This window comes from Pygocentrus nattereri, chromosome 10, assembly GCF_015220715.1.
Source record: "Pygocentrus nattereri isolate fPygNat1 chromosome 10, fPygNat1.pri, whole genome shotgun sequence".
Taxonomy (NCBI): Eukaryota; Metazoa; Chordata; class Actinopteri; order Characiformes; family Serrasalmidae; genus Pygocentrus; species Pygocentrus nattereri.
In genome coordinates this window covers 26,355,418-26,370,854 of record NC_051220.1, presented here as the reverse complement: position 1 = coordinate 26,370,854, position 15,437 = coordinate 26,355,418, and the positions used below count along the sequence as shown (strand labels likewise).

Below are 15,437 nucleotides of genomic sequence, written 5' to 3'. Positions count from 1 at the left end.
TGACCTTGGTCTGGAATGCAGCTCCTTAATTGGGAGCAGATCCAGTGACTGGGCTCCACTGGCCAACATGAGCTGGGGAAGAAGACAAGATGGACCAAGGCAAATCCTGCTGTCTTGCACTTTGACTGATATTTCTCACAGCACATAGCTTATCACGCCTTCAAAGCTGAACCATGAGTAGTGTGGTAAACAAGAAGTAAATGGTAAATGAATTATTATTCAGGTTTATTGTTTAATAAATACTGTGAAACTGCTATGTGAGTTTCATAGCTATTAGGGATGCAAATTTTGGCAAACTTTTGGACTGAAAACTTTTAACTTTGAATTTTTAACTGCCAAGCATAAATTCCACTCATCAATGACCAAAAACTGCAATGAAATGACTAGAATATTATATTGAAAACTCTGTATTCTAAAGTTATGTTTACCGCTAATGACTTTTAAAAAAAAAAAAAAAAAAAAAACTATTTTTTAAAGTAGACAAAAATGGCATCACCAGAGCTAGCTTTGGCTTAACATACCTCAGGAGCTTTTGAAAGCTGTCACTGTCATTGTCCTTCTATTCAGTGATGACAAAGTTGTTCATGTAATCACTTGCAGATGTTTGCTTTCGCACAAATGTGCTATTGTCCTCTCAAAAACACAACCGTTTTAGCTGCACACTTCATTATTCAGCTCATTTAGTGAAACTAGTTGTATGTTTTGCCCTCATATGTGCGAAACATTCCACAACTAAGTAAGTTCTTTCCTGCTGATAAAGAGTTAAGATTTCTTTTTGCATAGCATACAAGAACCAACATAACACATGAAGAGTACTGGGCTGAGGCTCATAATCTGTGCAGGTTCTCTCCTGTGCTGAAATTTTGTCTATCGTATTATTTGGCATTTAAATTATGTGCTGTCAGAAAGAGATGAATGCAGGCCACATGTGTGCACTGAAATAACCTGGAAGTCCTTAAGAGAATCTGTCCATACCAGTATTGCGTGAATACCAGCATTTTATCATCTATAATCCATTAGAGAAAGGGTCTGTCAGTGATCAGTGGTAATGATGTTAAAATACAGCTTGTTGACAGCTATGTAATTATTAGCATTATTAGCATGGACGCATGGAATTTGTTGGATGATTTACATGCATTGTAAATGTGAGGTGCACTCCAGAGTGTAATATATTTATTTGGAGAGCAATGCCTATTATTCGCGGGGAAAAACATCTGTTTAGCTGGTACGTATTTTCCAGCTTTATGATAGCCTTGGAAAATTCTCTTTATTCTCATCAGAAACTCTCCACCACATCTGTATCAAGAGAACATTTTAACATGTGTACAAAATATTAGTGATACTTTGATGTTGAAATTTTCGCAAGATGTTTGAGTTTTAGTTATTTCTCCCAATCCAGACACTCCGAGTATGTAAATAAAAATTGAAAGGCCTATTTTCAGTGTGAGCTTGTCTTGTTTTTGAGCTGCATGCGGCTGCATTCTTTCTGAGCAGGAGCAGATGGACGCCAGTGGAGCTGCATTCATTCAGGTGTCTGCAGATGATGCAGATGGAAAGGAGGTGCAGATCGGGGGAATGAATAGAATCATGAAGAGCACACTGGTTTTCTTGTCATGATGAAGAGTCTACACTGACCTCCCAGACAGTCTTATGATTGCTTGTTGTAAATGTAAATTTATGTGTTGTACTTAAAACATGCAGAAAACAATGAATAAACTACTATTTATGCTCTGCTGGTGTAGTGTTTTTCCGCCCACCTCTGAGCTGTTTTGTGTGTGGTTCTTTTTTTTTATATATTCTCCACAACATGCATTCTTTTTCTGACCTTCTTCGTCTCTTTCAGTTTAGAGAGCAGCAGTGACTGTTGTTTATTTGCACTCTGACTCTGCTGTTTTCTGCTTGCTCAGATGTAATGTGCAAAACCACTGCCCAGGCTGATATTGTTCTGCTAGTGGATGGCTCCTGGAGTATCGGCCGTCTGAACTTCAAGACCATCAGGGCCTTCATTGCTCGCATGGTGGGCGTTTTTGACATCGGCCCGGATCGTGTCCAGATTGGTAAGGGCAAATTTTAGTTTAGATGAGTTGCAGATTGGATGTGTGCCTAGAGGCAAGTGCTAGAGATCATGTTTTCTTTCTGTGCACAGGGTTGGCCCAGTATAGTGGAGATCCAAAGACTGAGTGGCATCTGAATGCACACAAAACCAGAGAGTCCTTGCTGGAGGCTGTGGCCAATCTGCCTTACAAAGGAGGAAATACACTGACAGGTCTGTAGCTCTGTGATTCTCTGATATGATGGTGCTGTATGAGGTTTTTGGAATCACAATCTCAGTATCATTCAGCCATATGTATTTAATAGTGTTATATTAAACATTATTATGCCTAACTGCAGCCTTTATTTGGCTGATAGACTGTGGGTTTGGAAATCATCTGCATTCATGTTATATTTGCCTCTTTTTTCCACAGGCCTTGCTTTGAATTACATCCTACAGAACAACTTCAAAACCAACGTGGGCATGCGTCCAAACTCCCGTAAAATTGGCGTTCTTGTCACTGATGGAAAATCACAGGATGATGTTATTGCCAACTCTCAGAATCTACGTGAGCAGGGCATTGAGCTCTATGCAATTGGTAAGGAAGCTTTTACTCTTCCAGGCAGAAAAACTATGATGTATATAAAATAACCTTCATAAAACGGAATTCTGCCTGAACACTGTAGTTAGCACCCTTTAATTGATGTAACTTACATAACTGTGCAGGTGAACTTTACAGTTGGCAGGGTTTTAACTTAGCAGTCAAAAGTTTAGATGCATTCTGATTGAATGTGTTGAAAATATGACATTTTGACCTACAGGCTTATGTTTAAATGTTTGAAAAGTTGTAAACAAATATAATTAATGCTGGTCATATCTGTGTATAAATGTATTTCAAAAATGAAACATATGTATTAGAATTATCATATAATGGCCCCTAAAAAGTAGTATTTGGCAGCCAACAAGGGCATATGTAAATATGTTCTGTTGGAAAAGCATTGCAGGTTTCACCTTATGAAGCTACTGAAATGACGGGACTGCATAAAGTTAACATAAAGGGAAAAATAGGCTACTTATATTTTTTAATATAAAATGTTATTGTTACTGTTTTGTTACTGTGTGATTTCGTATGTATTTTTTCATATTTGATGTCCTATTCAAAAATTTCTCTTAGAAACCCCTCTATAGGCAGTTTTTATGGAAGTCCTTTCCCACCACATAGGGGAGAAAAAAATGCCTAAATTGCCTATTGGTGTTTCTGGCATCAGTATGTCAACATTTTCTCAAAATGTGAATGTACTATGTCAAAATAATGACTTGGTATTTCTTACTAATGAGTTTGTATGCCAAAATATGTACTTTATTTTTCAAAATATTGACTTAAAATCTCAGAACAATGACTTATTTTCTCAAAATGTTGACTTACTGTGCAGAAATAATGGCTTTATTTCTCAAAATATTGACCAGCTATGTCAAAATCATGACTTATTTTCACAAAATATTCACTTATTATGTCAAAAATAATAACCTACTATCTTGTAATGACCTATTAACCTGAGATCAGTATTTGCTTTTCTTGAAGTTTCATAACTCAAAATCCTGAGAAAGTCATTATTTCGAGACACTAAATTTATATTTTGACATACAGCTGCAAGAAACAGAGGAAGAAAAAAAACAAATGGGAATAGGTTTCCATAGTGTTTAAACATTTGAATAGGAGTGTATCTGAATGTCCAACCTGGGCACTAATTTGCATATTTGTTGAGGGTGGGTCTGGACAAAAAATGTCTTAAATATTTGCGTCTTTTCCCTGTGGTATGCAGGTGTGAAGAACGCTGATGAAAACGAGTTACGTTCCATTGCCACTGATCCTGATGACATCCACATGTATAATGTGGCGGACTTCTCGTTCCTCCTGGACATTGTTGACGAGCTGACAGACAATCTCTGTAAGAGCGTCAAAGGCAAAGGTAAGTGTAAGCGTATGCTCTAATGACCAGCATAATGAAAGGACTCTTGTGTATTAATCTCAGTTTTGGCACAAACATGTAGAGCCCTTGGGAATAAATAGAATCTACTGATGTGTTTAAGAGGGGCTGATGAAAGAATGCCTGATGGCTAGGTCACATATGTAGCCTGAGATGTACTGGTAGTTTTTAATAGTTGTTGAGTGCTGAGTAAATCTGTCTGCCTCACCAAGGGAGGAAATCTGAGAGCCTGTCCTGCAGCCAAGCTTCTATCTCATAAGGATGCTTCCTAATTTTCTGTGTCATGATCAAATACCTTTGGATTAAGAGATAATTTTTTTCCATTAAAGAAGCAGGGGTTCCTTTTCTGTCAAAGCCTCTTGGCTAATCTAACTGGAATTCGTCAGCAGCAGCATACTTTCTTTTAGTGGGAGTCTGACTGAGGCAATAAGTGAAAGGTCATAGAAATAAGTGGAGGAAAGTTCTGCCCCAATTGTTTTTAAGCAAAACAGAAAGCACAAGTGGCAAGGGAGACCTGTTCTGTCTAAGTAAAGCTATTAAAGAGGTCAGATGTTAAATTGTCACCATTATCCATTTTAGGAGGAGGAGTGGCGCCACCCACTGACCTGGTGACATCTGAGCCGACCCACTATTCTTTCCGTGTCACCTGGACTAAAGCTGAGGGCCCTATTGAAAAGTACCTTGTAGAGTATGTTCCAGTTGCTGGAGGCCAAACTCGGCAGGTATTTTTCTCTTCAGATCAAGAAGCTGCTGCCTGCTGAAGTACAGAGCTATGCAAAAGTCAGAGACCACTCTTTTGTTTATTTCATTTCCAGTCAAAATGACTGTTAAGTACATATTTGAGTGTCAGGAAGAAAGCAGAAAACATATGTATTAAAACAAAATACACAGAAACCCTAACACTAAGTATAACATCAGATCTATTAGTGTTTAATTTGGTCACTTTTTTACCTTTTTGCCTTGCAAATTTCTCTCTATTGCCCATCTAAAATGGCTGTTAAGTACAAGTTATTAATTTTTCAGGCAATGATTTTGTGGAGATATACTGCAAATGTGGAGATGTATATAAGATTATCCAGCAGTAAGAAAGTAAAAAAGTCAAAAAGGAAACATGAAACATCATTTTCTAGAAGATATAGAAACAAATGACACAACGACAACCACAATAAGTGTCACCATCAGATAAACAATACTTTAGGCTTTCAACCCAAATCAAGTTCCACTCTTCTAAGATTCAGATCTTTAAAAATCCTTAGTTATTTCTGTTGTACACTGTGAGAAGACAATTCAACACTAAGAGCCTGAAAGGTTGTGTAGCTGTTACCGAGAAAAAGAAATGAACAGAAAGGAGGAAAAGTTGCACTAGAACACCAAAGCTGGACATCTGAGATGTAGAGTAGGGTTTTGTTTACTGATTAGTCTGAATTTGTAATTGGGATTACTTGGATTGTGAGAAGCAGAAAATGCAACCAACTTCTAAGACTGAACTTTGGAGGTGTAAAAAAAGCAGATTTCTTCAAAAAGCTTTGAAAGTTTGAAAAAAAATTGAAGCTGTAGTAAAAGGTCTTTTGTCCCCTGACACTTAATAATAATGGCCTTTGACTGGAAATTACATAAATCAAAAGGTGGTGTCTGGCTTTTGCCAGTACTTTATATCTTAAATACACTCACAAATTCTCTCAAAATACAAAAATTTTACCAAAAAAAATTTAAAAATACAAAATGGGTTAGGTAGCAGTAACAATATCAGCACTTTGTAGCATTTGAGTCCTCCAGACTCAGAAAATATCACCTTTATTGGAACCACTCTGTGTGCTGAAGTCTTGTAAGGCCAGTGTGCAAGTTTACAAGGGAGAGCAGGGAATTCCTATATTGTTATTACATGAGTTATTTATTGGAGAAATTCTTCTGGTTCACCTAAAGTTACCTCCAGAGGAGACCTCACACGGGCAACCAGTGTGCGACACTTTCTTGACATAGAAGTGAACCTTTCATTCATTAAAGCACTTCTGTAAGGCACTCTGGACAAGAGCTTCATCCAGATGCTGTAAATATAAATTAAAGTGACATTGAGACATAGGCTACTACCACACCGCTATGTTTCCATGGTTTTGTTTTAGTTACATATAATTCTACAATATAAAACTAGACTTTTCTATTATCTGAAAATATGCATGTAATTGGTTGTGATCTCATAGTTTAATGATAGTTCATTTCATTATGTCTCATTATAAATGACATGAAAGAGCGTAAAACCTCTCCACCTTTATTGGAGTATATGTCCAGCACATTTGTTCTCTTTCAGATGTGGCCAAATCATTAGAGATAAAAGAAAAGTTTCCATTTTTCCACATCAGTACTAGGGCTATGGTGTTTTTTCCCCTTAAGAGACAGCTCTTAAATGGGTAGCAAAACTCTGGCTGCAAACGCTGAAGAGCTACATTGGGTTAAGGCCAAGTTTCAGCTTGAGATGATTTTGTTCATCTTGTCATTGCAGTATGCACATTACTCTGTACGATTTTTGAGTTCAGCCTGATTTTTTTTTCACATGCATGAGTTGCACTGGATTCTTTTCAGCACTGTTATGAGGTTTGATTGAAAACAGTTGCTTTGGATAACACACAGTTTCTTTTCTTGGTACTGGAGTGGAATTCTGTCTTATGCTTCTCTGCAGAGTTCCCAATAAATCTGCACTTTCAGTATGTTTTTTGCTTAATGTTTACTCACTTTGTGTCTCCTGTTGCAGTTATTTGTGGACGGGACAGTGAGCACGGTGGTGTTAGAGGGTTTGGATCCATTGACTGAGTACGCAGTGAATGTTTACTCTGTGGTTGGGGAAGAAAGCAGTGAGCCACTGAGAGGCACAGAGACCACACGTAAGAGCCAATTTCAAGTCTACCACAAGCATCTTTCTATAAAAACTGAGCCAAAGCCTTGGTACTGTTCCAATTAAATACATTCATTTCCTTTTTAATGGGAACATGGTTATTATTTTTTAGGACATTACAGCAAATTGCAAAGATTTTACTCTTATTCTTGAAATGACATCTATAAAATATCCAATTATTTGAATTAACTTAATTCTCTGAATTTTGCTGTCTGTACTGTGATACTATTTCTAGCAAATAGGGTGCTTTATTGAGGCTTTGACTCAGATTGCTTATTTTTTGTTTTTACTTAAAAATGTGATTCATTGTTGATGTAGCAAATCCTTTTAAGTAGCATTGCCTTGACCACAGAACTATTTTGTAGTCCAGGCGTGATGCACTCTTTCCAGTGTACAGTAGTGGAAATTAAATGCGGATTAGGATTAATAATTTAATAAGGATTAGGATTTGTTTAATTGTTTTGGAAACAAAATATTTTTCCAGTAAACTAAATGCTCATTTGCAGACAATATTAAAATGTGTCCTTGTTTAGATTCTGAGCATGACTAGATGTCCATGGGCAGGTGGAAGCGCTCATGGTTGGATTGAACTGTGTCTTTTGAGCCTTTATAATCACCTCCCGAGTTTGGCCAGGATGCATTTTTACCTTATTACAAAGTGTACATTTCTTAAGTTACTCTTAGTCTTCCTCTTGAATAAGTTGAAAGTTCTGAATCTGATCATGTTTCTCAGAACAAGGACACATTTGCATTGAAGTACAATATATAAATGTATAAGAGATATATTAATGTTTATGTTGACTTGGCTTTTCAAAGATGAATAATACCAGCTATAAATGAGTCCTTAGAGAATTGTTAAATTATAGCCTGTATGATATCATTTAAACAGTACAATAAATCAGTTTGAGCAGGGGTTGAGAAGGGTTTGCTACAGCACCTTCATACTATTCAGACTAGAAACAAGGGTTGAAACGCTATGCTGTGGAATGTGTGCATTGCTATTGCTGTTTGTGATGTTATGTTTGATACAGCCTAAACATAACCATCATCATTCCCTTCACAGAGCCGTGAATGCTGCGAATGTTATCAGCATGAAGCTGCATGGCACAGCAAAGTGTCATTGATTTATTCATGCCTTCAATGTTTGTAATTCATTGCTGTTTGTTTTCATGCACTGTTGTTGGGTTGTGCGGCCTGTGAAGTTACTGTTGTTGCCACATTTATACGGTTTCCGTGTGTGCTGTGTTTGTCTGTCGTCATCATCATTCATTACCCATCATTATGGATGTGTAAAATCCATTGCCATCCATCCATCATCTTTCATGCCTCCATCTTGTCCGTGTTCCCATCATGCCACGCCAGAATACGTGCATTCATTCATCCACGCCTCTGCAAGGCTCGAGGTATAGGCAGATAGACAGGAGAAAATAACTAAAGAAAGAGAGAAAAGACGTATTCCCCTTTGTAGTGCCTCTAAATGCAGCGAGGAGCATGACCGTCTACAAACAGCGTGCCACCTCCATGAGGGTGAAGTGGGAGCCCGCTGAGGGAGCCACAGGCTACTTGGTGCTTTACAGCTCTAAAAATGCCACTGAGCCCACCAATGAGCAGGTACGATCAGTGCTTCAGCTCTCCACTTCAGTGCTGCAACCACTGCAGTGCTGCTGCCAAACAGGATGTTGTAGTTTCTGGTTCTATGAAACACATCAAAATAGCAATTTGAACAATACCAAAACTAGTAGAAGTGCAGGATTCGGTATTCTCTTAGTCACATTTTCATTCCATAGTAAAAACTATGCAGTGAGGCAGTCATATCTTCTTAAGAACAGTTGGGAAGAGCAAGATTCAAAATAGCAATTCTCTGTGAAACTGTTCAAGTGAAACTCATTGCCTTTTACAGCAGCCAGTCGACCAGACCTAAAAAGCAGCTGCCAACAGTGCTTGAGATTATGTAGATGCATTCGAACTCCAGTAGACAAAAAAAATCATTTAGTTTTTTTTGATGCAAAGAATAAGGCCATTCTAGTGACTTAAATCTTAGAGAAGCCATCACGTGATGAAAAGATGAAGTAAATCATGTTTGGCAGTCAGTGCTGGCATGTATCTGTTATACTATACATAATCCAGCCATAATCCATTTTCCACTCAGGGATTGGGTGTTTAGAAAGTGTCTAGTCATTTCAGGTTAGTAAGTGAAAATATGGCAAGGAAATGAGCACTGATCAGTGATCACACTCAGTCCTATTCCTTTATACATAGACATACAGTACTGTGCAAAAGTCAGAGACCACCCCCAGCCATTAAGTATAAGTTATTCATTTTTTTTTTTTTTTTAGTATCAGGAAAAAAGTTGAAAACATATAATTAACAGAAAATTACACAGAAATCTTGACAGCATTAAAAAAACAACTACTTAGTATTCTATGTTCGCCCTATGGCTTCCATTCTTTCCAGGGGACTTGTTTTTAGTTTTTCAAAGAAAAAACAGTCCATTGTTCTGAGAACACCGGGAGTGTCTTTGTTTAATTTGTCAATTTTCTTCTTTTTCTTCTTTCCTTTTCTCAGCAACAGTTTCCTGATAGGTATATATTTTGAAACCATGGTGTTGAGTTATCTTACATGGAAGTATGCACCTGTGTTTTTTCTGAGAGTGACAGTGTTAGTGGACTGTCAGGTCTAGCACGGTTGTTAAGTCCCATTTTTTTTCTTTATTTTTCAGTTTTTGGTCCTTAATTTGGGAAATTCCATTTTTTTTACTTTCTATTCTTTATGGAAGTGGATCATATGTCGAATCTCCTCAGAAATATCTCAGAAATTGATAACCATTTTGAGTGTAGTCTCTGACTTTTGCACAGTATGCTACATATTTTCCATCTTATGCGCATGTACGAACAAACCTGTAGGTGTTTGAATGAGCTGATAGTCATGAGGTGTATAAAAAAAATTCTGCACGTGTCAAATTACATTCTACGAGGACCACAGCACTGCAGGTTTTAGAGAGTAACACACTTAAAAAAAACCTATAATCAAATTTTTGGCCTCTCTGTATTGGATCAGGTGTGTTTGAGTAAAAGAAGCATTAAACCCTACAATACTGTGACACACTAGAAATGCAGTTTAGCACTCTAAACTGATTCTCCTGGAGTGATCCCACACGTGCTGTGATAATGCCCATCAGGCTTTGACTGTCGGTATGGTTAACTTTCACAGATACGTGTGAAAGCCAAGATCACAGACGTCCAGCTGAAGGACCTCCTCCCCAACACAGCCTATGCCATCACCGTCTTCGCCCTGCACGGCGACTCGACCAGCGACCCTCTCACTGATCAGGGGGTGACCCGTAGGTGGCGCTAGAGCATGCTACCCCAAGCAGGGATGCTTGACATGGCCTTCAGATTCTCACTGCTTGTTTGTTTGTGTGTTTGCGTTTATCTCTGCCTGATCCGCAGTGCCGCTGCCTCCAGCCGGTGAGCTGAGGATAACAGATGTGACCCACAGCACCATGCTGCTGGACTGGGATGCTGCGCCTGGGCCTGTGCGCAAGTACATTATTACTTACAAACCTGAGGAGGGAGAGGTGAAAGAGGTGAGCTCACCAGTAGTCATGCATGCACACATTACAAGCTCAAGCATTCAAAAGTTTGGAATTACCCATCAGGTTATTTTCTGTAGTATCTTCTACATTAATTACATTAACTAAATTACAAACTAAACTAGATACCACAATGTATCTTTGGGTGTTTAATTCACTATTTTGAGGACAGAAAGAGGTTATTAAATGATACATAATACACATGAATTATTAATTTACCAAAATGTTTATAAACCTACAGTATGTAAGCCTTTTTTGCATTGCAAAATAATTGCATTGCAATATACATTTCCACCAGAGAAATCCAAATCCTCAAGCTTACATAGGGCATCTTTGAGTTATCTGCCTTTAGATTTGCTAATTATTTTTGAAATATTAGGCATTCTGTTGTTTATTATTATTTTTATAAAAACTCAGTCTATTTAGGATAGTCTATAACCGTGTTCAACTTTCTAGAATTTTTTTCAGCTTTCTACTATTTATTTGAAACTTGTAAACACAGGTTAACATATTACAATCTTTTTATACATCCATCTGCAAACACATGGGTTTTATATTATTGAAAACTTTGATTCCAAACTTTTGAACGTAGTGTATAAGGATGTCATCTGTATGAAGGTTCTCAGCAAGTGCAATTGCACAAAGCTTACTAGTGCTCTGTGGTAACATGCCAGAACTTTGGTTCATGGGAGTAGGCTTATGGTGGACTTAGCAAAGCTATGAATTGTCACCAGTGCACCTATTTACTGATATAGCACTTCTTGCTGGGTCATGGCTTTATCAGTGCTTCATCTGGAAAGATCTGCAATACACCAGCTGTATGACCAAAGAATAAGACGCTTGTTGATGGATATGAATCCTTTAACTTATCGGCCCAACAAACGGGTTACACAACCCAATGGAAGCAGCAGCTGCAGAAGACTATGCAGCAGATCTCCAGGGTCTTCGTTTTTGGAGTGAAAGACAGGGACAAAGAAGACATTATGCTACCAGCAGAAAATGAAGAGAGCAGATGCCACTACATGAGGATTGAAGCGTGTGGATTTTTGAGTGGCATGCAGGAGCAACCCTGTCAGTCCCATGCTTTTGGATGTGCATTTTATTGCTGGATCTTTTATTTTTTGTTTTGCAGAGCTGGCAGGGTCAGCCCTGGCCAGAGCAGCGCTACATCCTGAGACATAAATCTAAGGACTGTGCTGCTCGTAACTCTTAGTGCTGGGACAAAAGATGAAGTAAACACCCCCACACAGGCTGAGGCACAGGTGGACTGGGGCCTGAGAAAGCTCTATCAACCTATAAATGGGAGCAGCTCCCCTTACCTGATGAATGATAGAACACAATTGCATCAAGAGCTCAAGCCTAGTTATGTAAGAACAGGAAGTGCTTCTTCACCCTCAGGCTTCAGATTAAGCTCATTAAAAGCATTCCTGCCAAGTTTTTTATCTGAGTCTGAAAGGCCCTTACAAATTCATTGGCATAGGGTTACCACGTGTGCACAAGTCAAGACATAGATTTCATAACTGCAAGGGCTTGAATGTGAGCCCACACTCCAGTTCCTCATAATGTAGAAATAGTTTGATAGAAGTTACCGACCAATTATAGCATTTACTGAGCAATTATTATTCTTACATTTGAAAACTGAAAAAGCCTTAAGTTAAAAGGGTTGAATACATTTTTTAAACGTGTTTTAAATCTTTCCAAAATTAGTCGTAATCCATTTCTCCATGAGCATTTCAGCCCTTTATTTGTCCCTAAGATAGACAGGCCAAACTGTTTTTTCACTGTGCCTTGCAGACTTATACACGTACTGTATGTTAGCTCTGTTTGTATTGACTGCCTTTACACTACATTTAAAACCAAATCCTCATAACTATGACATTAATAAGTGATGCTAAATTGCTGTAGGCTAAATTGGCTGACATACAGTATGTAATATCAATGTTAAGATATATATGTTGTTTTTGTGATATTACAAAAACAATGAATTCAAAAAGGGCTGTTTTTCCAGCCTGATTTCCATATTTAGATTGTATGAACTGGGGGCCGAATGATACATTTTGAGAATTTACTGATACGTGCACAGTATGCTAAAGACTTTCATTAATTAATAAGCAAATAAGTAAATACAGTTGTCCATGATATGGGTCCTTAAAGTATTCTCTGTTTCTCTAATGGAAGTGCTTGTAGCAAATAGAATGATTGCTCATCTTTTCAGCTTTAAATTTGTTTTTGTGTAGCTTGAAGTGAATGGGGACGTGACAACAATAGACCTGGATAACCTCAAGTCGCAGACCTTATATGATGTGGCCGTCACTCCGGTGTACGACTCTGGAACTGGCAATACAATGCTCAACCAAGCCACCACAGGTAAATGCGCTTCAAAAAAATCTAAATTATATCTAAACTATATCAAATATTTATATCTTAGGAAGGGAAATGTCTTAACTCTAAACAACATAACTCATATTTTTTAAAAAGAGTAATTAATGAATTGTTGTAAGATTATTTTAAGATTATTAAACCTTCACTCTTCAGACATAGCTTTATGACCACCTCCTTGTTTCTACGCTCACTGTCCATTTCATCAGCTCCACTTACTATATAGGTGCACTTTGTAGTTCTACAATTACAGACTGTAGTCCATCTGTTTCTCTGATACTTTGTAATCAGCCTTTTACCCTGTTCTTCAGTGGTCAGAACCCCCAAGGACCCTCACAGAGCTATGAAGTAACACTGATGTGTTGGTGGTGTGTTAATGTGTGTTGTGCTGGTCTGAGTGTCCACTCACTGTCCACTCTATTGGATGCAGCTGTGTCGTTTGTCCATCTTGTAGAAGTAAAGTCAGAGCCGATAGCTCATCTGCTGCTGCACAGTTTGTGTTGGTCATCCTCTAGTCCTCACAGGACGTTGCCTACAGGACGCTGTTGGCTGGGCATTTTTGGTTGGTGGACTTTTCTCAGTCCAGCAGTGACACTGAGGTGTTTAAAAGCTTCAGCAGCACTGCTGTGTCTGATCCAGTGTCACTGCAGTGCTGAGAATAATTCACCACCCAAATAGTACCTGCTCTGTGAGGATCCATGGGGGTCCTGACCACTGAAGAACAGGGTAAAAGGCAGTTAACAAAGTATCAGAGAAACAGATGGACTACTGTCTGTAACTGTAGACCTACAAAACGCACCTATATAATAAGTGGAGCTGATAAAATGGACAATGAGCGTAGGAACAAGGAGTCATAATATTATGCTTGATCAGTATATATTGTGTACTGTTGCTGGTCATAATTTTATGCCTGATTGGTGTATTTCAACAATTCTTCCTTATTTTAAGTAAGATTGTCTAGATAAATTGTCTTAGTGACAGAGAACTGTATTTTTTAAGAAATAATGCTTAAAACAAGCACAATAACATGGGAATTAGAGATGTATCTGGGACATTTTCACTTGATATAGTTATTTAAAAAAAGAAGAAAAGTTCTAGAAATACATTAAATCATATTCTTATATTCTTCAACAATCATAAAATGAAAAATAGTGGATACATCAACTGAATTTAAGCCAAGGAAGTAGTTTTTTGGATTGAGTTATGCCAATGTGACTTTACACAAAACCATATTACAACTGAAAATTATTACTTGAAGTGAAAGGATTAAATCGCAAGTTCCCGATAAATTAGTTCTCTTTTCAATAAATATGATGATACACTTTTAGAGAATTTTTATATAGCATCTTCTTGGCTTACTTGTAAACAAATGTTCATCATTGTCCTTTGCAGGTGTTGTCCCAGCTCCAAAGAATTTACGGTTCACAAAGATAACCCAGACCAGCTTCAGGGCGCACTGGGAGCATGGTGCCCCTGATGTGGCCCTCTACCGCATTGGCTGGACAAAGTCAGGAGAGGGCAACTATGTATATGTATGTGCCCTAAATGAGATAAACTTAATGATAATCATTCTGTTCATGCTATTAGATGTCTCACATTTTCTTATGGTCATTCTCAGGACATCCTAAACAGTGATGAGACCACTCATCTCTTGGAGAACCTAGAGCCATACACCCTGTATGATGTTTCTGTTACTGCAATTTATCCAGATGAATCAGAGAGCAAGGATCTTATCGGAAGCCAGCGCACATGTAAGACAAGTCCAGTTAGTTTGAAAAGTCTAGGTTAATATATATATATATATGTATATATATGTGTGTATATATATATATATATATATATATATATATATATATATATATATATATATATATATATATATATATATATATATATATGTGTATGTATATGTATATGTATGTATGTATGTATGTATGTATATATATATATATATATATATATATATATATATATATATATGTACAGTTGTGAAAGACTTTGTGTGGTGTTCAAAAGCAAAGCTTTATAGGGGAAAAAACCCACAATCAAGCTGGAATTTTAACAAGCGCTCTTTTTTTTCTCTCATCTCCGGGTCCTGTAGTATCCAAGATAGTAATTACACCTCGTGAGTATTTTGATCTTATTCACTGAACATAAGGCAAAGCTGTGATTATCATAAGTGCAGGATCAAATCTGACTTCTCTTCTTCGTAGCTCCCAGTGGTCCCCCTCAGAACCTGCAGGTGTATAACGCCACTACCACCTCCCTCACAGTGAAATGGGATCATGCCCCAGACCGAGTGCAGAATTACAGGATCACATACGAGCCTGTCGCAGGAGGCAGGAGTCAATCGGTAAATCACTTAATAAATCACCTTTCATGTCTTCTTGCACAAAGGTTGTAAAGAGGAGTTACTCTCTTATAAAACTATATAAAGCTATTCATTCATTTATAAATTAAAGTGATACATTTCCAGTGAAAAATACATTATGTAGTGTGTATATGAATATATGTACAAGAACGTGCAAAAGTCTTAGCCACCTGAAGTTTGATTCCAGA

The 15,437-nt window shown here is 37.7% G+C and overlaps 1 protein-coding gene across 6 annotated transcripts in view; it reads left to right on the top strand.

The window, feature by feature from the left end:
* The window catches only part of col12a1a (collagen, type XII, alpha 1a), a 73,270-nt gene that overhangs the window by 24,243 nt on the left and 33,590 nt on the right, over positions 1-15,437 (top strand). For 5 of the 6 annotated variants that reach the window (XM_017699728.2, XM_037541845.1, XM_017699729.2 and 2 more), the window contains 14 exons: positions 1,908-2,057; positions 2,147-2,266; positions 2,466-2,630; positions 3,856-4,002; positions 4,600-4,742; positions 6,767-6,896; positions 8,376-8,518; positions 10,118-10,247; positions 10,357-10,493; positions 12,737-12,866; positions 14,271-14,410; positions 14,497-14,629; positions 14,980-15,003; positions 15,092-15,231. In XM_017699728.2, the coding sequence (XP_017555217.1) occupies positions 1,908-2,057; positions 2,147-2,266; positions 2,466-2,630; positions 3,856-4,002; positions 4,600-4,742; positions 6,767-6,896; positions 8,376-8,518; positions 10,118-10,247; positions 10,357-10,493; positions 12,737-12,866; positions 14,271-14,410; positions 14,497-14,629; positions 14,980-15,003; positions 15,092-15,231 (1,832 nt within the window). The remainder of the gene's footprint in view (positions 1-1,907; positions 2,058-2,146; positions 2,267-2,465; positions 2,631-3,855; positions 4,003-4,599; positions 4,743-6,766; positions 6,897-8,375; positions 8,519-10,117; positions 10,248-10,356; positions 10,494-12,736; positions 12,867-14,270; positions 14,411-14,496; positions 14,630-14,979; positions 15,004-15,091; positions 15,232-15,437) is intronic. The other variant, XM_017699733.2, reaches the window with a different exon arrangement.